The following is a 23,504-nucleotide window of genomic DNA, read 5'->3' on the forward strand; positions in this document are numbered from 1 at the left end:
ATGAAACTAGACTTCCTGGATCAGACACTTGGTTTGAATCCTAAAAAGCTAACATCTTCTTACTTTACATTTAAGAAACCTTTGCGAGTTTTGGCTTTGGGTTATGAGATTTCAAACATCTACATGGTGCCATGAAGCAGATAAGTGAACCACTAGCCACTCATCAATGCAACTAGTAAAAATAAGGACACCAAAGGGTCACTGTTAAGTGCACATCTACTCTATCAGGTATAATGTTAATAAATTTCATATAGATTTGCTCTTTTAATTATTTTTTAAAATAATTTATTTATTTACTTATTTATTTATTGAGAGAGAGAGAGTGCACGGGTACACACACAATGGGGGGAGGGGCAAAGGGAGAGGGGAGAGAGAAAGTCCCAAGCAGATTCTGAGCTAAGCGTGGAGCCTGACACGGGGCTTGATCCCACAACCCTGAGATCATGACCTGAGCTGAAATCAAGAGTTGGATGCTCAACTGACTGAGCACCCCAGGTGCCCCTAGTTTTGCTCTTTCAATAACTGCATACGAATCTTGGAGGAAGATGTAATCATTCTTATTTTACAGATGACAACATTGAGGCTTAGCTAGGTTAGTAACTTGGGCACAACTGAACAGAGCCCAGGATGCTAATGTAGGTTTGCCTAATGCCAAGGACCAAGCCTTTAGCTTCCCTTCTATTCTGTTTCTTTTTGCAAATTCTTTCTTTTTGTTATCCCAATGTAATTCAAGAGAAAAATCTCTGAGCCACAATAATCTCTTGCTTCATTGTCTTATGGTTAACAGGTGAATAATTCCATTCCTTTCTCCCTTTCTCTTCCCTGTCCCATGGCAGGGCTCTGATATGAGAGACCAACACTACATTAGTATCAACAATGTTAATCAACATGCACTTAAAATAAATCCAATGTGATATAATACAGTCTTGCTTTATTACCTGCTGTCAAGGAGGCCTTAACAGTTAATCTGCTTTGAGGAAAAGATATACTAACACAGTTTATCAAGGGTTTTTACCATGTTTTAATTGTGATTCTGATACTTACACTAGGATTTACAACTCCTTATTAGACCTTTAGTATTTTCTCACTATTTCCAATGTAAGTGACTAGAGAAATATAGCAAGATTTCACCATAAATTTTTTTTTTCATCTGGAAGACTCTAATCTTTTCAAATAAAGAGTATTTCAACATTTTTAATATAAAACAACAAAGACTTGGCTATTCATATTCATAATAATGAAATATAGACCTCAATGGCCACTTATGAGACAATGATTTTTTTAAAAAGATTTTATTTATTTATTTGACAGAGAGAGAGCGAGAGAGCACAAGCAGGGGGAGGGGCAGAGGGAGAGGGAGAAGTAGGCTCCCTTCTGAGCAGGGAGTCTGATGCAGGACTGGATCCCAGGACCCTGGGATCATGACCTGAGCTGAAGGCAGATGCTTAACCGACTGAGCCACCCAGGTGCCCCTAGATAATGATTTTTAAAAAGAATGAATATTCTTTAAAATATGTTGTCTCTAGTATATGCAACTATCCTACTAAGGATATTTAGTGTTCTACATTTAACATAAAGAGGAGGCGGGGCAATTCAGAGTGAGCAGGTTGGGTCTTGGTTTCCTTACTTCTATAGCTCCTTTGAACCATATGAACTTAATTTAATACACTTGATTGGCATGTGGTCTCTTCAAATTCTCATTTTTTATTTTTAAAATTTGATCAAGACAAAACCAAAGTGTTATTTTTTTAAATGAGAATGTCAAATATTAACACAGTAATATATAATTAATAGATTTTTAAAAGAGAAGTGAATGAAACAGAGACAAATAAAAGCTTTTTGGAAAATGTCAAAAGGAATTTCTATATTTTTTTATTTTAAAAGTATTATCCAAGTCCTTGATTTACAAAAAGGATACTGAAACTGAGGTATCAGCTACAGAAATGCTGTAATAATAATGTCAGTGTTCCTACATAATGCTAAATTTGCACATTATGGGTGCCATGTATTTATCAAGGCAGTCAATCATCCATTCAACAGTTGAGCTGCGAGAAAGCCATATTTGGTCAGTGTTTAAGTTTCAAAAAAGAATTTTCAGGAAATGAATGAGATTTATGGGAAAACTTTTTTATACATTCAAATGGTAAAACTACATAAACTAAGAGAAAATATACATTTGTGTTTGCACATGTACATCCTTCATTTATCAATTGAGACACAACTTCATGATATGTATATAGTGACATATGTATATGCTCCTAAGTTGTCAGAAAGCCTTGGTAAATGATCAAATTACCTTCCTGTTATCGCATTATTAGTAAAAATAGCAAAAATAGCTCATGACCTACCTTTGTGAAATTTTTGTGAGAATTAACAACCACGGAGTCTTTGAAGACATAAAAAGTAGCCACCACTGGGGGAAAAACTATTAAAAACAACCCTCCTGTAATGCAGTATGGTGCTAAATGGGACCAGTGTAAATGAGCTGCCTGAAAGCAATGTTTCATATTGTTACCTTTGATGTTCTTCCCTGGGGCTCCAAGAGGGCATGAAGGGAAGCTAAAGCAGCTTTCCTCTGCCTTGCTCTTGGTAAATTATTTTATATAGACTCCTGGTAAATTATCCATTCCTTTTTCCCAGAAGAGAGTAAGTAATATCGGATTATAATTGAACACTGGCAATAGGGACAAGGGTTTGTTTTAAATGCTCTTGATACAGAATGAATAGAGTCATTTTAGGTGATCGGTTACCGAACTCCAAATTACAAAGGCAACACTGTATAGGAACTACAAATATGGCATTCATCATAAAGATCTCCAATGTGGGCCTTTTCTGATGAAAAGATTCTTGCATTAGGAAAGGATCTTTGGGTCTGAATGCTTAACAAAATTCATAAGTTCATGTGAGCTATGCCTGAATTGTTGCCAGACAAGAGTTTCAGAAATACAGGCATTATTCTCTCCCTCACTCTGGTAGAAACCTGGGGTGGGAAATAAGGCAGAACTTCTGCCCTGAGGGTGTCATTAAATGAGAAAGAACCATAGAAAATATAGCTCATTACCCCAAGAGCAATCCATCAGTAATAAATTCTATGCTAATATCTAAATTAACAAACGCATTTACAAGCTCATTAATTGAACAAGATGTCCAGGAGCCTTACTGAGGCCAAGTCAAAGATCTGATAACCACATTCTGTTGCAACCATTTCTCTAGAGTAGCACTTCAAAATTCTGGTTGATATGGGCGACTGACATCGCAAACATGGACTATCAAGAAAATCACAGACACTTCATTTTAGCCTCAAAGTCTCAAACAACATCCAGGATATACAAGAAAAGCCAATAGGTAAAATTCTTTCTTGTTGAGTGCATCTTCTTCCATCTTGTGTTCTAGTGTATTGATAGAACTACCGACAGCATTGAAAATGCCTAAACCCCTGGATAATGGAGAATGACATCTGGTAACCCAAAGTGCAGGGACTGGACTCTACACAGCAAATACTCTATGATGTTTGCTGGTCATCATGGTGACAAGGACAAAGATCTGGCTGGAGAGTGCTTACCGTTGCAGCCAACCACATGATTTCTACATTCTTTCTTTTTTTGGCTTGGATATTTTGATGGAGATTTTCTAGTAATCCTTTTAAATCATTTTGTTCTTGAAAATGTGAGATGTCTGGGGAAAAAAAGGAGAAAGAAAGGGGGATCGTGTTAGTATTAAGCTGCCCATGGAGATTTGCTCAATATATGTACAAACAGAATTTCCATAACAACAAATAACATTTGGAGCAGAGAATATCTGAGGATAATCATATTTATTAATCTGAGGATAATCATAGATATCAACCTCTCCAGCTTTATTCTTTACTTAGAAATATGCCTCAGCCTCCTACTTTACCTATTCTGTGCTATTGTGGTAATGTCAGTTTTCATATACTATTATTTTACTAACAAGGGAAACATTTTTGATGATGAGGGCAGCCTCCCTTCAACCAAAGCATGACACAGATGAGACATGAGATATAATTTTACATCTAAATATAACCACTTTCTGCTACTAAGTAGCTAGTCTGAATCAAGAGGATACTTTAAACTGAACACCTCAGGGGTGGAAGAAATCTGAAGGTTCAAATAAAACACAGGAAGTCAGTTTCCACAGCAAGATTCCTTCACCTTAGGACTATGGACATTTTGGCTTGGATTACATTTTGTTGCAGGGAACGGACCTATATTCTGCATTGCAGGATGTTAAGTAGCATCAGTGGCATCAGTGACCTCTACCATTTAGAAACCAGTAGTACCCTTCCTGTGACAATTGCCAGATGTTCCTCGAGGGCAAAATCTATCCTGGTTGAGAACAACTGCTACTAAGGAGGACAGGTACAGCATGGAAAGAAGGAAAACATGAGAGGTGATAGTTAATTATATGAGATAATTAGATGGGGAGCAGGAAATGACTGATGCTCAGATCTCTACCTACTAATAACTAAAGCATAGGTAATAAACGGCACACATTTTATATTAAAACCTAAGGCAATGCACATCATGACACAAATGTCCCTGACACTTGGTAAGATGGGGTCAAGATCAGAATATAGATGGAAACAAAAAGGCTTTCTAAGAGAGTTGTTAGATTAATGCTGTACAGTATGAAAATGTGCTCTAATGTTGAATCTACAACCCGAAGGATGAAGAATTCCTAAGAGTTTTAATTGAGTTTGAAAACAGGAGAAAATCCATAAGAATAACATGGACTGCATGTAGGCTCTCCAGTAACAGTGAAGCAAAACTGATATATTCCTGAATCAGATCTCTCTCTCTCTCTCTCTCTCAAAACACACACACGCATACACACACACACACACACACACACACACACACACACACACCCCACAAATAAGCTGTAATCATAGTGTGACTTTGTACTTTCCAAAACTGTACCAGATGTTTCATTTTATTAAAATAATACATCTGAGTAGTTCTTGATCTTAGCTCCAGAGAGTAAGTATCCTAATGAACTATACTAGCAATCTGTATCTGCCAAAGAGTGAAAGTGGTTGGTAAAATAAAAATATCCATTGAAAACAGTTATATATCATCTTGAATTTCATGACCACAGAATAGGGGAAGGTCAGGTGTAATTGAGATGCATCCTTATGTTAGGGTGGTGAGATTAAAAATATTCATATAAAATATATGCATGATTCCACTGTATTAGTTTCTAAATGGAAAAACCATCAAAAGTCAAACCCTTCCAATATAGCTATAGATGATTCTCTTAAGACAGACAAGGCTCCCCCCCCTTTCATTCTTCCCCTCATGCTATCTCGGAGGGGGAGACAAACCATGAGAGACTATGGACTCTGAAAAACAAATTGAGGGTTCTAGAGGGGAGGGGGGTGGGGGATGGGTTAGCCTGGTGATGGGTATTAAAGAGGGCACGTAATGTATGGAGCACTGGGGTTACACACAAACAATGAATCATGGAACACTACATCAAAAACTAATGATGTAATGTATGGTGATTAACATAACAATAATAATAAAAAACAAAAATAAAAAAAGACAAAGTTTGACTAAAAACATCACATTGCTTGATAGGAGACTCTCTGATATATAGAAATTTTAATAGGACACAGCCCAAAGATAAAGGGAAGAAGGCATAAGGGAATGCCTTGAAGACAGTTACAAAACCAGCTCAAGACTCTATAGCTGACCAAAGGAAGCAAGGACAATAATGCCACTTTTTAATTCATACTCACGGAATAAAAGAAACAAGAAGCCAGGTCTAACATCTTTGCCCTTAATGAACTAAAATTTAAGCAGCCATATAAAACTATGTACGGGTATATCATTAACAGGGAAAGTGTCCTTGCCATCGTTGAAAGGAAAAACTGGTCAGATCAACGAATGAATTTATTTGTATAACACTGTATGTGTGTGCATGTGGGTGCTTATGTCTCTCTAAACACGCATGTAGGCAGAGAAAGACATCGGTCATTGTTAGGCTGTAGGATTTAGAGTGATTTTTCAACTGCCTTTTCATGTCATTTGAGACATTTAAAATAAATGTGTGCTGTTTTTAAAGAATAAAGTTATTTTGAGAGAAAGGGAGAACACAGTATATGCATAAGAAAAGGAAAGAACCCAAATTCTTAGGATACAAAGAGCTGACCTCAAAGTCTTCACAATTCAGTAGGGGGAGATACATTTTTAAACCATCATTAACTGTAGTGAAGTGTACTGTGGCCTATGGCATTAAGTAAGTAAAAAAGAGTAATAGAGACCCAAGGGAAGGAGTAAGCAGTTCCATAAAGAATAGTTGGGTGGGGAAGGGTTTCTAGCAAAGATAATGCTTCGTGGCTACAGAAAGCATTTGAGGCCCAGGAAAAATGTCAGCAAATGTGTGGAGAAATGAAGCCGTACTGTCAAAGCAGGGAGCTCATAGTTCGCTATGTCCTTGTTGGGCCTGGTCCCAGAGGCAGGAATTATGAAGGACCTTTTTTGCTATGCTGGGAGATCTGGGCTTCATCCTAAAAAAAAATGGAAGCAACTAGGGAATTTTAATAGGGACATAACTATATCTGAGATGTCCCTGAGGTCCTTTCTTTCTCTCTTTTTTTTAAAGATTTTATTTATTTGTCAGAGAGAGACACAGCGAGAGAGGGAACACAAGCAGGGGGAGTGGGAGAGGGAGAAGCAGACTTCCGGCCTAGCAGGGAGCCCGATGCGGGGCTTGATCCCAGGACCCCAAGATCATGACCCGAGCCGAAGGCAGATGCTTAACTGACTGAGCCACCCAGGTGCCCCCTGAGGTCCTTTCTGAAGTCACCTGGTATAAATGGCTTTCGAATGTTTTTTGAAAGGAATACGGAATATGAATTTTACCTGCAGCATTATGCACACACGCAAAAACACACATACCCTTCTGTAACAAGAATTTTATGAAATAATACTCACCCTAATCACATACACTGTTCCCTGAATATATTCTGTTCTATTCCACGTGATGATGATGATGATTTTTATTATTATTGTCCTAACCCTCAAAATTGATGTAACAACCTGGAGTCAGCATAAAAAATTTGCAAATTACTGACTTAGGGCAACCCCATGTCTAAGATGCTTTGGTGACTTTCCCAAGGTTCATAGTCAGTCATAAAAAAAAAAAATCCAGTCTCCAAATTCTTGTACCAGCAATTTTTCCCCAAATCTGTGCTAGTGTCTTCACAATTAGCTGGTGGTACTAAAAGGCAGTTCCAGTATTAACACAATGAACCAGCTTCTTCAGAATTCTGAGAATCCAGAATAAAGTACAATGATATTTCAAAATAATTTCATTGTTGACATGAAGGTTTTTTAATCAGTCATTTAAAACAGACTATAAGGGTCTGAACATAAATGGTCATCCTTTGCCTATTTCTACCCCATAAAGATAGCACTTTAGGGATAGACAGGCATGATGTCCCATAGAAATTTCACTCTTCTTCCCAGGGCACACTTTATAGAAGGAAGTTATTTTGATGTTCTTAAAATTTTCAGGCCACTATTTCTATTTCTGTAATGATAAAACTTGCTTTATTCAGAGCACATCTCTACCAATTCAATACTTTGGTTGCTGCCAGTTTTTGTTTTTTGTTTTGTTTTGTTTTGTTTTTTTCAATCTGACAAAAATCCTGGAGGTTACAGAAATTCAGGTCTGGTTCTGGCAGGAAGTATTATTAGTAATGATTAGTTTGTGGATTAGTAACTGAGATTTCAAGATTTAATGATAGATCCTGATAAATCAACTGAAAATCCTGGTAAACAGGGAATATGGATTGGTTTTTAAAATTAGAATGAATCTCTTCAAATGTAAATATAGCCAATAAGTCTTGCTTTGTCTACTCACTCCTGCATTACTCTAGCACAGAATTTAGACAGGGTAACTGAATCTCCATACCTATCTTAATAAGAGTATTTTTTTCAAATGGGGTTCAAGAAAGTAATCATGTGAAAGGTACAAGAATGTTCACTGCATTTATTGTTTATAATATTAAACAACAGCAAAAAAAACCATCTAAGTGTTCATAAAGAGAATGGATAAACTGATATATAATCATGAAATATGATATCATGGAGAGACTCAATAAGCTTGCTACATTATATATGTATATATTGGCATGAATATAGAGTAAAAACTATGTTGAGCAAAACAGTAAAAATAACAGGACTTGTGCAAAATAACAGTAATAATATAAAGTTAAATATGCAAAACTACCATATTTTTTATGGATAATACATGTGGGATAAAAATATGTATGCTAATGTAGAACACCAAATTCAGGATATTGATTTTCTCAGAGAAGGGAAAGTGAGGGATTGGAACTGGAAGGGCTGCAAAGGGGGCTTTCCTTCTATCTGCATTTTTTCTTACAAAATTTCTAGGGCCAAGTGATGGGTTCCCTAGTGTGTATTATCTTACAATCTGTCCTGTTTTTCTTTGTGTGAAACTTTCCTAATTTTTTTTAGAGAAAGCACTGACCCAAGATTCCCAGAAAGTGACTTCCAATGCCAACTCTGTCCCTGCTTTGACATGTGGTCTTAGGTGAGTTGCTTAACCCTCGGTTCCTATTTTCTCAACTGAAAAATGAGGACAATAACCCTGCCATGCTTCATTGACTTGAAGTGGAAAACAATTAATAAAAGTCTTGGCAGAAGTGCCTACATTGTTAAATTCTGTGTCAACTCTGAAAGAGGAAGACATTAGCAGCTCTTAAGAAAGCATTCACAGTCTCAGATAGGATGCCAACTTTCTCAGGCAAAACTCAGAATTTATCCAAAGTAAGGTGCATACAGGTGCACACAAAGATCAGAATTACAAACCGTCACAAACCCTGTGACTGGTCTCTTACCACTCCCCAATGGCACAGAATAGCCAAATTCAGAGTCACTTTTTACACCAGTTTTCTCCTTGTTCTGTCAAATGGGGTTTCTTTAAGATGACATTGACTTGAATCAAAGGTGAGGTGCCGACAAGTGAGTAGGAATAGGACCGTAAACTCTTAGCCGATTGATCTGTGATGCTAATGAGGCCAAGGCAATAGCTTCATCACCTCATGGTCATACGACTTTATGTTGCCAGAGAGGGTTCCAAGATGAAACTGCAATGAAAGCTGAATTCCCAGCACCTATTCCACCTGTTTCCCACTTCCTGGCAGGCACAAAATTACATGGGATCAATCATACCCTCACTCTGAAGCCAACTGATGTAATCCCGTCCCCCGGAAGTCAGGACTAAGTTCAGGGATGGGCATCGAAAACGAAGCCACTCAGAACTTGACTGTGACCTCAGCAATTATTTCAGGGGTAGGCAAGTGACCTGTCCTGCCCCTGCTGAGTGAAACTCAGGACTCAGATGTTGAAGAGGGAAGAAAAGTCCTCTTTATCTTTGCTTGAGCAGGCAGTTGAGCATGCCTACCATCCTTTAGTCAAGAGACGGCCCAATGTAGGATAACGTCAACATTAAGAGTGGCTGAGTGAAGATGCCCATCTACAGATGAATGGATAAAGAAGATGTGGTATATATACACAATGGAATATTATGCAGCCATCAAAAGGAATGAGATCTTGCCATTTGCAACGACGTGGATGGAACTGGAGGGTGTTATGCTGAGTGAAATAAGTCAATCAGAGAAAGACATGTATCACATGACCTCACTGATATGAGGAATTCTTAATCTCAGGAAACAAACTGAGTGTTATTGGAGTGGTTGGGGGTGGGAGGGATGGGGTGGCTGGGTGATAGACATTGGGGAGGGTATGTGCTACGGTGAGTGCTGTGAATTGTGCAAGACTGTTGAATCACAGATCTGTACTTCTGAAACAAATAACGCAACATATTTTAAGAAAAAAGAAAAAGAAGAAGATAACAGGAGAGGAAGAAAAGGGGAATATGTCAGAGGGGGAGACGAACCATGAGAGATGATGGACTCTGAAAAACAAACTGAGGGTTCTAGAGGGGAGGGGGGTAGGGGGATGGGTTAGCCTGGTGATGGGTATTGAGGAGGGCACGTTCTGCATGGAGCACTGGGTGTTATGAACAAACAATGAATCATGGAACACTGCATCAAAAACTAATGATGTAATATATGGTGATTAACATAACAATAAAAAAAGACTAAAAAAAAAAAAGAGTGGCTGAGTGATGAAGTAGGGCTGGAAAGTGTCTTTTCAATACTGCTAAGCCAATGAAACAACTTTCCCTTGAAGGGTTGCCCTGCCTTACCATTGGAATTTTCAGTTTTGTTAATAAAGTCTCTTGTTCAAGCCAGTTTGAGTCAGGGTTTCTGTCCTTGGCAATAAAAAACATGCTAAGGTGAAACACACGGTTATATGGGCGTTTTTTAAAAAGATTTATTTATTTATTTGAGAGAGAGAGAGAGCACGAGCAAGGGGGGGGAGCAGACTCTCCCCCCTGAGTGGGGAGCCTGACGTGGGGCTCTATCCCAGGACTCTGGGATCATTGACCTGATCCAAAGGCAGACGCTTAACTGACTGAGCCACCCAGGCGCCTCTATATAGGCATTTTTAACATTGGCCAGCCTTATTGCAAATGTGTATTGTTGCTTTAGAGGTGAGAAAAAGACAAATAAGTAAGAATGTCTCTGGAAAGCAACACATCAATCACTTCTACAGTGATGGACTTAAGACATGGCTCCACATTTTTTGACACTCCCTCTATTGAGAGGTGGAGTCTATGTACTTTCCCCTGGAATGTGGGTGGGCTTGTGACTGTCTTGACTAACAGAGTATGGCAGAAGTGATGCTACATCACTTTCAAGGTCAGGTCATAAATGACTATGCTGCTATTGTCTGATTCTCTTGGAACTTGGCTGTCTGTATTCCCTTGAGATGTTCCCTGTAAGAACCAAGGCACTTTGCTGGGAGAAGTCCAACCACATGGAGGCTCCTATTTAGGTACTCCACTCAATGGTTTCAGCCAAGTCCAGCCCTTGAGTCAGCATGGCCCAGGTGCCAGCATGTGAGTGCAGAAGCTTGCAGAGGACTCCAGTTCCTAGTCATTTAAGTGACCTCTTCCCCATCCCTGCCAATCTTCTTTCCAGTGGAGGTCCCAGATGTCATGGAGTGGATATAAACCATCCCTACATGTTCTATCTGAACACCTAACCCACAGAATCTGTGAGCACAAATAAGATGCTGATTTTTATATCAGTAAATTTGGAATAATTTGTTACCTAGTAATAATCAGAACAACTACAAAGAAAAAAAAGAAACAAGTTAGAAGGGCCTGTACCTCTAAGTATGAAAAATGAACATATAAAGAACAGTACTTTCACAGTCCACCTTGGTTAATGCTATATTCTGCGATATCAAATCTTATCTATAATTAATTCTGAAATAATTATAGTTAAATGTACTAGCAAGCAAACAAATTCAATTAGGTGAAAACCATTGAGAGGTCTTAAAATTGGAAATTATGTGCTTTCAGATGCTGTAAAATCTTGAAAAATATAGAAAAAAGCCCCAGTGAAACTGGCTTTATTTAAATTGTATTTCCAACTTAACAATTTACGGAAAAGGCAATATAAAAAATCAAATATCAAACTCCCCACCTGAACAAAGCTGAATAATATTTTTGAACCTACACACTTTGTTTTTTTTTTAAATGAATTTCACGGTTGCATCACCCATAGCAAATGAAAAGACAAACTTTTAAAAGTAATTGTTAAAATATATTAAAAGCAATGTGTTAAAAATTCTTTAGGAATTTCCTTACTCGCTATTTTACACTGAAGGCTATGGAATCTGGTGTGCAGGGAGGAGAGTAGAATTATAACATATTAATATTTTTTTTCCTATTTTCATTTTTTTTAAGAAAACAGTCATGATTGATTTCTGAATCTCCACAGTTTCAAGTCATATCAAAGGGTTGGGGGACGGTTTGTAGGTAGATGACTCTCAATAACTTACTTTCCTCAGATACCTGAGATAGTTTTATACACAGATAGTAGAAAATTTGAGTATGAAAAGCAGCTTGACACAGATTTCCCAGCTCAGTCTTTTTTTTTTTTTTTTTAGAGAGAGAGAGAGAGCATGAGCAGGGGAGGGGTAGAGAGAGAATCTTAAGCAGACTCCAAGCTCAGCCCAGAGCCTGATGTGGGGCTCGATCTCATGACCCTGAGATCATGACCTGAGCTGAAATCAAGAGTCAGAAGCTTAACTGGCTGAACTACCCTGGAGCCCCTAACCCCGCCCCCCCCAGCTCAGTCTTCTTATGAACCTGGTTGTACTGCTTGAATACTCGTGCCTGCGTTCAAGTAAGTGGCCTAGGTCCTTAGCACTGAAAGAAGGTGAATGGCAGCCTTTTCTTTTTCCCAACGTAACTTCCAAGTCCCTGTATTTTACTCTGACAAGAACAATAGCAAGAAAAGTCCTGAGTCTTGAGACCACACATTATACACAAAAAGTCTGAAAACCAAAGCATGAACGGATTTCTCAAAGCTTAGGACAGAAAGGGAAGCAGCTTTTGAGGTAATTCCAGTACCCTACCTCCCTGACCATGTACGAGCCAGGCTGCCAGTGAAATACGCCAAGGCCAAATGGCAGCACAGAGACGCAGATGTATAACAAGGCCATCTCCAGAAAATAACAGTTCAGCACTTCCATGCTCCTCCACTTTCTGATAACATGGAAGGAACTGACTCCCAAATTGCCAGAATGATAGCCAAAACAAAGCAGGGGGACAGTTGAGAAGATAGGGATTTTTCCCAATAGCCAAGGTCTTGGCATGACTTCTTTAGGCTCCTGGAGGCAAGTAAGAATGAGATCTTGAATATTTCATATATATAGAATAAAATAAAGAACTCTTGAGGTATTAAGAAAGCTATAGATGAGGTAAAGTAGAGGAAGAAGATTATGGAAATAAAGCTGCTTTAGGAGGCTCCAAAATGAAAAAGAAAGAGGTAATAAGAATACAAGATCTACATTTTATTCCATTCATATAGCCCCTTTTTTGACTTGAAGTGAGCTCTAGTTTTATAACCTGGGATTCTCATATATTTATTGATAGCAAAAAAATATATTAATCTACCCATGTTGCCAGACTTCTCTTTTCTGACCCACCTGATACAGATAATTTTGTCTTTAAGTCTTGAGTTTCTCCCCCTTACCTGACATCTAAAATGAGTTCTGCTTTATCTGGAGTTTTGTTGTGTGGAATTGGAAGCATGAAGAAATAAAGGTGGGAGAAAAGGTAAACCAGAATGAAACAAAGAGCTTGCACTTGTGGTTGAGAAAAGCAGAATAGTAAGTAGTGAATAGTAATAGTAAGAGTAGTAAGTAGTGAATATTTGAGAGAGTGACATGCTCAATAGAGTGAATTAAAGAGTTGGAAAAAGGATTTAAAAAGTAAAATCACAAGTTGCTAGTTGTCTCCTCTTTGATATTTAATTAAAAGTTGGAACTAATTTTTATTTACCTTTAATTGTTAGGCTCCTTATTGGATGTAACTGGAGTCATCACCATATTAATTTAGGTGATATTTATTTCCAAAAGGGAAGGTGAGCCCTAAGATTTTTAATATCTACCTTACTCCTCACTGTGGGACCAACGAACTTATCCTAATACTGATGATTTCAGGATTTCATCTCTATCAGGGTATTCCACAAAGGAATATATGTTTTTTAAAAGAGATTATCAGATAAGCAGTGATTATATGAAAACAATTCATTAAAGTTAGTATAGATAGCTATTTGAAGGAATATGGATGAGACAGAAGAGTATATTGAATGGACAAAAGAGGCAGTTTGGTTCAAACCATAGGAAGAGCTTTATGATCAATTTTAACTGGATCAGTAAGTTGACTTGTTTGTACACAGGAGAAATATAAGTCTCTTGAGAAACTCAAAGTGCACACTGTCATGATCTTATCCATCATTCTCACATTCATAAGTGCAATGTGACATCTTCTCAGTACAGAAACTGACACTGGAAAAATTAACTTCCTTTCTCTGGTGAGATAATGGTAGAATGTACTTTGAAGTACTGGCATATACATATTAATAATTCTCATTTAGTCGATAATGAAATGGAGGCATTCAAAACATCAAGTGATTCACTTAAGTGAGCTTTCTGTTGAATTCGTATCTTTTGATTTCATGCCATTTTATGCAGACTTACTAGGCTGGTTTACTGGGAGTCCAGCCAATCTTTGACAAGTGGTAGAATCTGTCATGCAAGACTTAGTCTACTTAGTCAACAGACAGGAGAGGCCCCATGAGAAGAAAAGAAGGCAGAAAAATGTAAGGATGACTAAGAGACTAATCTTAGACTTTTCTTATACAAATTAGAGCAGAATAAGGCTAGCCAAAAAAAAAAAAAAAAAATTTGATGCATCTAATTTGTGAGGACCCTGAAGTAACATAGAAGATGCAGAAATCAATGCTGAGGGAGGTGGCTATTTGTATGGGCATACGTGAGTATGTGTGTCTGTCTTTGTTATCTGTGGTGTCGTTTGGATTTGTTGCTTCTATCTCGTATACAAGTTACTGGACACCAGAAGTCTATGTCTGTGGTTTTACCTGCACATGGAGAACTAAAACTGAATACTGTTTTGTATCACTTTTCCTTTCAAAAAGTCACAGGAGTGTTTCTAGAGACAGATCAGGAAAAATAAATTCTCTTAATCTTTCTTAACATCAGAGAGCATTAAAAACTTGAAGAAGTAAGTACGTCAGAGTTTCTTCTGCAATGAGTTGAAAATAAACTTGTAATTATTAGCATGTAGAAATTATAAACAGAAAATAAAGGTGCTGTTGGAAATATTCAAATGTTTTTAAATCTGCAATTTTAAATCAAGAAGATCAGGAGCCCTTAGATCTACAGCAATGGTAGAGCTGCACTATAAAAGTGAAAAGAACACTTAACTGGGAGTCAGGAAATATGCAACTTAGTCCCTGTTCTCCCACTCATCAGGTTTATGAACTTAATAAAATCTATCTTGGATCCCAAGCCCCTCACATAAGGTTGAACTAGACCAGTATTTGTTAAAATATGTCCTGAGGAGCATTTATTTGGCAAGATGCTCATAAGTATCTCATACATACACACATATATGGCAATAAAATGCTATTTCAACAAAATTAAATAGCTTCAGACACTGTAGAACAGAACTGGCAAATTATGACTTGCAGCCTAAACCCAGTCAGTTTTTTGTAAATGCAACTATATTACAATTTAGCCATGTTCATTAATTTACATGTTGTCTATGGCTTAATTTGCACTATAATGGCAGCCTCTAGTTGAGCAGTTTTAACAGACAACGTCCGACCCTCTGCGCCTGAATTCTTTACTCTCTGGTCCTTTACATAACAAGTTTGCTGACCAGGCTATAGGCCTTTTCAAAACTTTCAAAGTGATAATGTGAATTCCAAAACCACTTGACTACAGAACTTTTTTATTCCCCAACAATTATTAACAGAAATAGCATTCCTTGGAATAGTCTAAATTATTTACAAGATCCCAATTCTTCTCTGATTCTTTAAAACATTCAACTAAATGACCTCATCTATCTCATTAATTCAATCATTCAACAAATATTTTTGGAGTATAAGCTCTGGGCCAGATAGTGCTTTGGGTACCTGGAATATAGTCAAAATATAGACAAGGAGACTTATCCTCATGGAGCTTCCATCCTGAGGAGATAGAGCCAAACAAGGTAAATGACATGTATACTAGAGGACAGTAGATGTTATGGAGAAGGGGACCAGGCAGGGGAGATGGCAGCTGTAAAGAGAGCAGTCAAGAAAGGCCTCACTAAGAAAGTGACATTTGGGGAAAGACTTAAAGGAGATGAATGAAAGATTCATATAACGGGAAAGCATTTAAGGCAGATGAAATGGCCAAGGAAAAGTCCTACGAAACAGCAAGAGGTCAGTGTGGGGCAGAATGAAGCAAGGGAGGGAGAGAGAGGTAGAAGGGGAGAGTCAAGGAGCAGATTCGTTGCCAGATTACAGGGAACCTTTTTTATTCTTCAAGATTTTATTTATTCATTTATTTGAGAGAGAGAAAATGAGAGAGAGAGAAAGAACATGAGAGGGGGGAGGGTCAGAGGACGAAGCCGACTCCCCACCGAGCAGGGAACCCGATGCGGGACTCGATCCCAGGGACTCCAGGATCATGACCTGAGCCGAAGGCAGTCACTTAACCAACTGAGCCACCCAGGCGCCCTACAGGGAGCCTTTGAGACCATTGTAAGAACTTAGGTTTTTCAGTCCACAAAAAAAAATACGGGCTATTGGAAGAGTTTGAGAAGATACATGATTTTATTTTCCTTTTTAAAAGATCACTTCGGCTTCAGTGATAAAAACTCAGTGAGGTTGAGAGAGGAAACAAAGAGACTGGAAGGGCATTATTGCCATAATCTGAAAGTGAGAATAACAAGGGCTTGCAGAGAACAGTAGCAAGACAGGTGGTGGGAACTGGTTGTACATTCTTGGGAAATAGAGCCACTGAAATTTTCTGATGGACTGAAAGTGGGATGTGAGAAAAAGAGAAGAGTCAAGGGTGACTTCAATTTTTTTTTTTTTTGCCAATGCAACAAAAAAAGCTAGAATTGATTAAAAACTAAGATGGGGATGATTATAGGAAAGGTAAGTTTTTAAGGCCATATCAGGAACAAAGTTTGAGGTGAAGAGCAGGATGAGACCCGGGAAGAGAGATGGGCTGGTGATGTAGGTGCGGAGGTCAATAATGAATGATGGTATTTAAAGCAACGAGACTGTTCAAGAACAGCAAAGTAGATATCCATAGACTAAATCCTGGGGCACTCCAACATTTGGAGGTCAGAAAGATAATGAGGAACGGAGGTTGAAAAGTAGCAGCCAGAGAGTAGAAGCAATCACAGAAAAGTGTGGTGGCCTGGAAGCAAGTGATGAAAGAGAGAAAAAATAATGATGTCAAATCTATTACTAGATCAAGTAGGATGAGTACAGAGAATTGAACATTGGCTTTAACAATATAGAAACCCTGACAAAACCAATGTCAATAAAGTTATGTAGACCAAAGGCTGACTGGAGCGGATCCGGAGAGAAACAAAAATGGGTAGATACAAATTGGAGACAGCTAGTCATCTTTAAATTCCACTCTTATCTGTTCTTTCTGGAACATTTCCAACCTTAAGGTAGTTCTGCATTATAAAATAATTTCTCCTATACTGCCAGTACCTTTTACTCATCTTTAATGTCTATGCAATGCCAAACATATGGGTAATATGCGAAAATTTCCTCAACCATCTGAATGTTTCCAAATACACATTATGTTTGAATGAAAATAAGTAAAATATTTGGATGAGTAACTGGATTTTTCATTTGTATATCTGGACATGTCAATGGTATCAAATCAGATGTCTGCAAAACATAAATTATTAGTAGTAAATTAATTATGCAGTAATTTATAGTTCCTGTTGGAAGAACATTCATGTGTTAAGAACCTTATACCTTCTTTTATCTTCATGTTTGTTGGAAATGCCAAAAATCTGTAATAGATTATTCCTTGTACTTGAGAAACTTAGACACATTAATTTAGCCTGGCATAATAAAGCAAGGTAATCTCACATTGACCAGAACCATGATTACAGCTGAGTTGCTTTATACACACATTTCGCTTAGGTCAATAAATGTTTGTTAAATAACAATAAATAAAAGATACAACATTTCAATATTCTGGGAATTTCATTTTCTTTTACACTCAAGTCTAGAGTATAAACGAAACACAAAACACAAATGTACAATTTGATAGCTAATCTATAACATTTTACAAGTCTAACCTAGTGGTTTTCAAATCTTACTGTACAGCACAAGCATCTGGAGGGCTTGTTAAAACACAAGCTGTTAAGCGCACGTCCAGATACGGATTGTTTGAAATTATTCTTGCATTGGGTAAAAGGTAGGAAGAGGAGCTGAGGGGCAGAGGGGCACACTGCCTTGGTCAGCTCAACTGCTGATTTCTTCTCGTAAGCTCTCTGTACCGTCTCTCCTTTGGCTCTGTATCACAGGAAACCCTTGTTCCTCAGGCTGCTTGCTGCCCACTGACTCACGATTAAGTGAGGATTAAGAGGGAGGTTAAAGGAAAGAGGGAGACAGAAACCAGTTCGTTTCTCCCCTCATCTCTCTGCTTCTTAAGTGGCCATCCGTGGCTTCCACAGGGCTTCAGTTCCCAGGGGGCAACTGCTCTGTCCATGGTCCCGGCTTCTACTGGATAGACCCCACTCAAGAACCAAGATACAGCTGGGTGGCCCTAGTTATTGTTCCCTGGTGACACTACATCTGGCCTAAGTACCCCTCCCCCTTTTTAAAGATTTTATTTATCTATTTGACAGAGAGAGAGAGAGCACAAGCAGGGGGAGTGGCAGAAGCAGAGGGAGAAGCAGGCTCCTCGCAGAACAGGGGGAGCCCGATGTGGGGCTCGATCCCAGGACCCCGGGATCATGACCTGAGCTGAAGGCAGACGCTTAACCAACTGAGCCACCCAGGCGCCCCTGACCTAAGTCCCTTTAACACCTGGGCTGGTAGCAGCTTCCTGCTATTGCTAAACTCGGGGTGGCTATGTTGGTCCCTGGTTAATTTCTCCTCCCCCCCTTTTTAAATGTCAATCATCAATGCTCTGCAGCAAATTCCTCAAATGTGTTTTCCTGACTAGGCTAGGACATATGGCTACTAAGGATTTGGGGGTTATTACTTTTTGTTTTACTGAAGTACAGCCTAGGCTAGCACAACATGTCTAACTCAGATACCCTTCTCTGCCTGACCCTGTGCGATGGTAAATCTCTTTCTTCTTGCATTTCCAGACCTCATCCCTAAAGTTTATGGACAGTAAAAAGGAAGCAGAGTGAAAAGATACACTGGGAGGAGGGAGAAAGGTGATGGGGGGAGGGTCTTAGAATATTTTTTTCACCCACAGATGAACCTCTGTGTCACTGTTCTGTAAATGTTGAGAGGCTGTCCTAATGTTCAGAAAGAGTGTATATATAATATTAATATCATATATATATATATATATTAATGTAAATCATTCAGAAGAGATCTAGTATTGTTATATGTGGGGAAAAAGTTAATTCAGAAATTTATTTTTTTAAGATTATTTAGTTGAAAGAGAGAGAAAGCAAGCAAGCGGGGGGAGGGGCAGTGGGAGAGAAAGAATCCCGAAGCAGACTCCCCACTGAGCGTGGAGCCCAATGTGCGGCTGGATCCCAGGACCCTGAGATCATGATCTGAGCTGAAATCCAGAGTCAGCCACTTAACTGACTGAGCCACCCAGGTGCCCCAGAAGTTTACTTAAAAACCTGGGAAATATTTAACCTGTATCAGAAAGTCCCTCTGTCAAATGAAAAAAACCTCAGATTGTTGGAAGGCATTTAGTGGGGTGTGTGCATGAGTGTGACAATGTGTGTGTGTGTGTGTGTGTGCAACTCCCATGTCTGTGCATGTGTTTGTTAATGTCTTTTGAGATATTTGCCTTACGTCATTTCTCATTTTATAAGTTCAGATTATTTCCAGAGCCTGCTGAGGTCTGGCGAGCCAGGCTCAGGATGGATGGTAGTCTAAGGATAGAGGGCTCTGAAAAGCAGGGGCCAGAAATACCCATCACTTGTTCTGAAAAACTAAAGGCAGCACATTTAAACTTGTGGCATGACTGAGCCATGTTGCAAGTGTCAACACACGTGGCCTCCAATTTTAAGTAAATAAACAGTAAGTGGATTGATATTCAGATGCACCTTATTTTGCTTATGGAGCCTTGCCCATCTATGTGGCACACACAGTTGATGCTGTCAGTATTGATTACATCACATATTTTCTGGTCTGCAACCAGAGTTCATAATATAATTACTAACTAAAGGAAATATCCATTTAAGTAGCCTTATTTTCATTAATAAACAGAGCAAATGTGGTGCGATTCTTCTCTCTGACATATGCTCAATATTCCAAGGACTGATTTATATGCTGCTCCTCAGTGATTTTATCCATTTGTAACACAAGGTAACCTGTTAGCCTGTGAGCCAGCCACTGGCCTCCCACACTCTATGGCGTTGAGCCATGTGGGAAGTCCAACAGTGTGATCAGCTAAAGAAGTTTGCCAAGACCTAGTACTGATTTCTTCCAGAGCACAGTATGTGTTGTAAATATTGTAGCTAGTTGTCTGTTTCTTAGCAATAGTCTGCTGTGCATCCGCTTGTAAGTTTATTTTACATAAAGTACAATTACGAATGATACCTTGGTAGCTGTTTGTTTTGTTTTTGTTTTTGTTTTTTCATTTCTTAGAGAAACAAAATCAATAATTTTACTCAGGAAACTATTACCATATACTTGTTCTAGAAAAAATTATAGATTTACTAGAGAGTTCTGTCTTATGTTTGAAAACTCCTGTTGAATTTTCAATGGCTATAATGGCAATAGATTTAAAAGACAAAGTATTAGATATGAAGGGTGAGTTGATTCATTTTCTGACTTAACAAAATCTGATTTTAGATATTCAACACTGTATTCATAGTTAAGCTTTTCTTTTTCACCTACTTCTGGGAAATCTTCTCATATGAACGTTTTCTTGTCCTAATGGAGTCCTGTTACTTTTATATTTCACATTATTTTGAGTTTTAATATTATAATTTTCTTTCTAATTTTATCCTTCACTGAACCAGCTTTGCTCCCTTGGTCTATTTTTTTTAAATGAGAGGTAAGATAAATAAAAATACTAAAAAAATGTAAAATATTAACTGAAAATATAAGCTCAAAGGACACAGAAATATTTTGGTTTAAATAAATTGCACTCTGTTAACTAAATCTTAGCTCAGCAAACTAAACGTGTTTGACACTCATGTGCAGCTTTTACAAATGATAGTTAAAGAATTATGTTTTAATAATAATGTTAAAAGAATTTGACAGGATATCAGGGAAAACCATGACTAATCTGATTTTTAAAGTGAGTATAGTGCTTGTGATAAAACTCTTTTCGAGGCATTTTCCTCTGAAGCTACCAAAGGACCAGAAAGACCTGACAGACAGTGGTCGACCAGCAGGCCTAAACTACACTTGGCCTCTTTCCAAACCTTATATATTCAGAACACCAATCTTAAAGAATTATCTGTGACCTTGTATTGGATTTCAGGTGTTACAGGGGCTTCAGCCAGGCATGGCAGATTTCTTTTCCTAAAAGCCAGAATGATCCTTCTTCCCTCTGGAGTAAAGTCCTATCTCTGTATCATATGGGAGGCATAGTCCTATGCTCTTTCTTGGGGCCCCTCATGGGTTTTCTGGCTAGATCCAGGGGCCCTATCATTGAGCCCATCTGTAGAACATCTAGGCAGGGTGCAGAGCAGATCCTTAGCCCCTCGTGACTGTCCTGTAATTTCAACATCTTAAAAATTTTCATTTCTCTTGGAAAATGAAACTAAAAAGAAACAAAGGAGAAAAACCCTCTTCTTTGATTCTACTGATTTCAGTATTTTCATTCTTTGTAAGTCACTGTAAACTTTCCTGGGATGGTAGCTTTCGCTCTGGCTGTCTGCTTATACAACACAAGTTCTCTTCTTAAATGACTTTGATGTGGTTCCATTCCATGTTTTTATGTAAACGACTCCATGGAATGTCATCAATGCTCATAACCACCAAATCCAACAGCTTCTCTTGAATCTTTTTCTCTTCATCACATTTGTTAATTCTTGTTTACCTTGTCTTGGCTGAAATCCTTCTCATTTAACTATAGCAATGTTTGATGACCCCTAATCTCTAACAATTTCCCATTTTTTGTGGGTTCTTTAATCCTTCTTTCCTCATACTTATGGATAGTCTCCTATCATGTATGTTTTCTCAAATCAGCTGAAATGGATTTATTCATTCAATCCTAATATCACAAAAGTAGGGGACATCCCTTAAGGTAAAAAAAAAAAAATTCTTTCGGGAAGAAAGGGAAAGTTTTTTACTTCAAAAACATATAGATTTCAACTATTTAATTCATAAATCATAAAGAAAGAGTTAGTAAATTAATGGACAGCACATCCAAAATGGATTAATAAGTGAAAGTCATGAGTTTAGAGGATTAATTTATCCTCTTAACATTGACACAAATTATCCCTTAATTTCACTGTGAAAGAAACATAATAGATTATATGGATTATGGGTATGATCCAGCATGGTAATTTTTCCCTCCTTTACAAATAGTTTAACCTCTATTCACACTGTTAATAAAGCTTTATAGTTTCTTCCTGGAGTGCAGTGCAACTCAAATGATGCTTTGGGCTACAATATTTATGCATGAGGTATAACCCTACATATGTCAGTATAATAACACAGATCAGGTCTGGACTTTTGTTATGGAAAACAACCAAAGTAATATCATAAAATTCTGTGCCAAGTCTATGACAGTGTTGTCTCAAAAATATGTTGACATAATAGGAAATAAAGTATCAGGAAAAACTCAGTGTGTTAAAACAACTGTCCAACTAATGGAATACAATTGGTTTGATGCAAAAGTCTACTCTATTTTCAAGGATGAAGTATATTTACAAGTTGTAAACACACTTAGTTATATTTAATTAGCAGAATATTATATGAGGTTTTTTAAACTTTTGTTCTTAGGAAGAGTTTAAATGACTTGAATGTAGGGAGTTTTTTGTTTTTGTTTTTTTTGAATGTAGAGATTTTTCATATCTCAGGCAATAACTCATGACTTATACATATTTCTTTTTAAGATGACATAATTGTTTAATATATAATACTGAAGTCCTTCACAGACTTTGCCAACAACCTACTTTTAAATATAATATATAATTTGAGTAACGATGGCATATCATTGGTTCACAAAAATTAGTATGGATTAGAAATCATGTGGAAGGTTTATTAAAACACAGATTACAGGGCAAACTCAATAGATCTGCAGAGAGGCTTGAGAATTTGCATTGCTACCAGGTTCCCAGGTGATGTTGATTCTGCTGGTCCCATGACCATACCTTGAAAGGACTGGTAGAAATAGAGTTGTTTATAAGAATTCTGAGAATTACTTCCATCCAAATTTTAGGTCACTTGTAAAAAAATTATCTACCACATCCAAGTTAAAATAAAACTTTTTTCATTAGTTACTAATGCAGAATAGTTTTGTTTATATTATTAACTTTTTAAGTAATTAAATTTAGAATTCACAAGCACACTGGCTGCCAAGAAGTCTCTCTGCACTTAACTTCATTTTGGCATAAAAATAATATTTTATGTGAAATAAAATAATATAAAAACCACAAGCAGAAAAAAAAACCTGCAGGTGAAGTTTTCTAACTATCCACACTTGAACTTGCATATACCATTGTAATATTTTGATGCAAGATTCATTGGTTTATGAAAAGTCCTAAACACTCTGCCACTGAAGATATTTCAGATTAAGTTCAGATCAGTGAACAAATTGCCAGTGAGTAGATGACAGGTAGACTTTTATTACAGCTTTTGGTTAAAATATGAAAAT

General features: G+C 37.7%; 1 protein-coding gene across 4 annotated transcripts in view; it reads right to left on the reverse strand.

Annotated features, from left to right (window-relative positions):
• INPP4B (inositol polyphosphate-4-phosphatase type II B) overlaps window positions 1-23,504 on the reverse strand; it is an 808,823-nt gene that overhangs the window by 50,509 nt on the left and 734,810 nt on the right. For all 4 annotated transcript variants that reach the window (XM_027599074.1, XM_027599075.2, XM_027599073.2 and 1 more), the window contains one exon: window positions 3,563-3,675. In XM_027599074.1, the coding sequence (XP_027454875.1) occupies window positions 3,563-3,675 (113 nt within the window). The remainder of the gene's footprint in view (window positions 1-3,562; window positions 3,676-23,504) is intronic.

This window comes from Zalophus californianus, chromosome 2, assembly GCF_009762305.2.
Source record: "Zalophus californianus isolate mZalCal1 chromosome 2, mZalCal1.pri.v2, whole genome shotgun sequence".
NCBI lineage: Eukaryota > Metazoa > Chordata > Mammalia > Carnivora > Otariidae > Zalophus > Zalophus californianus.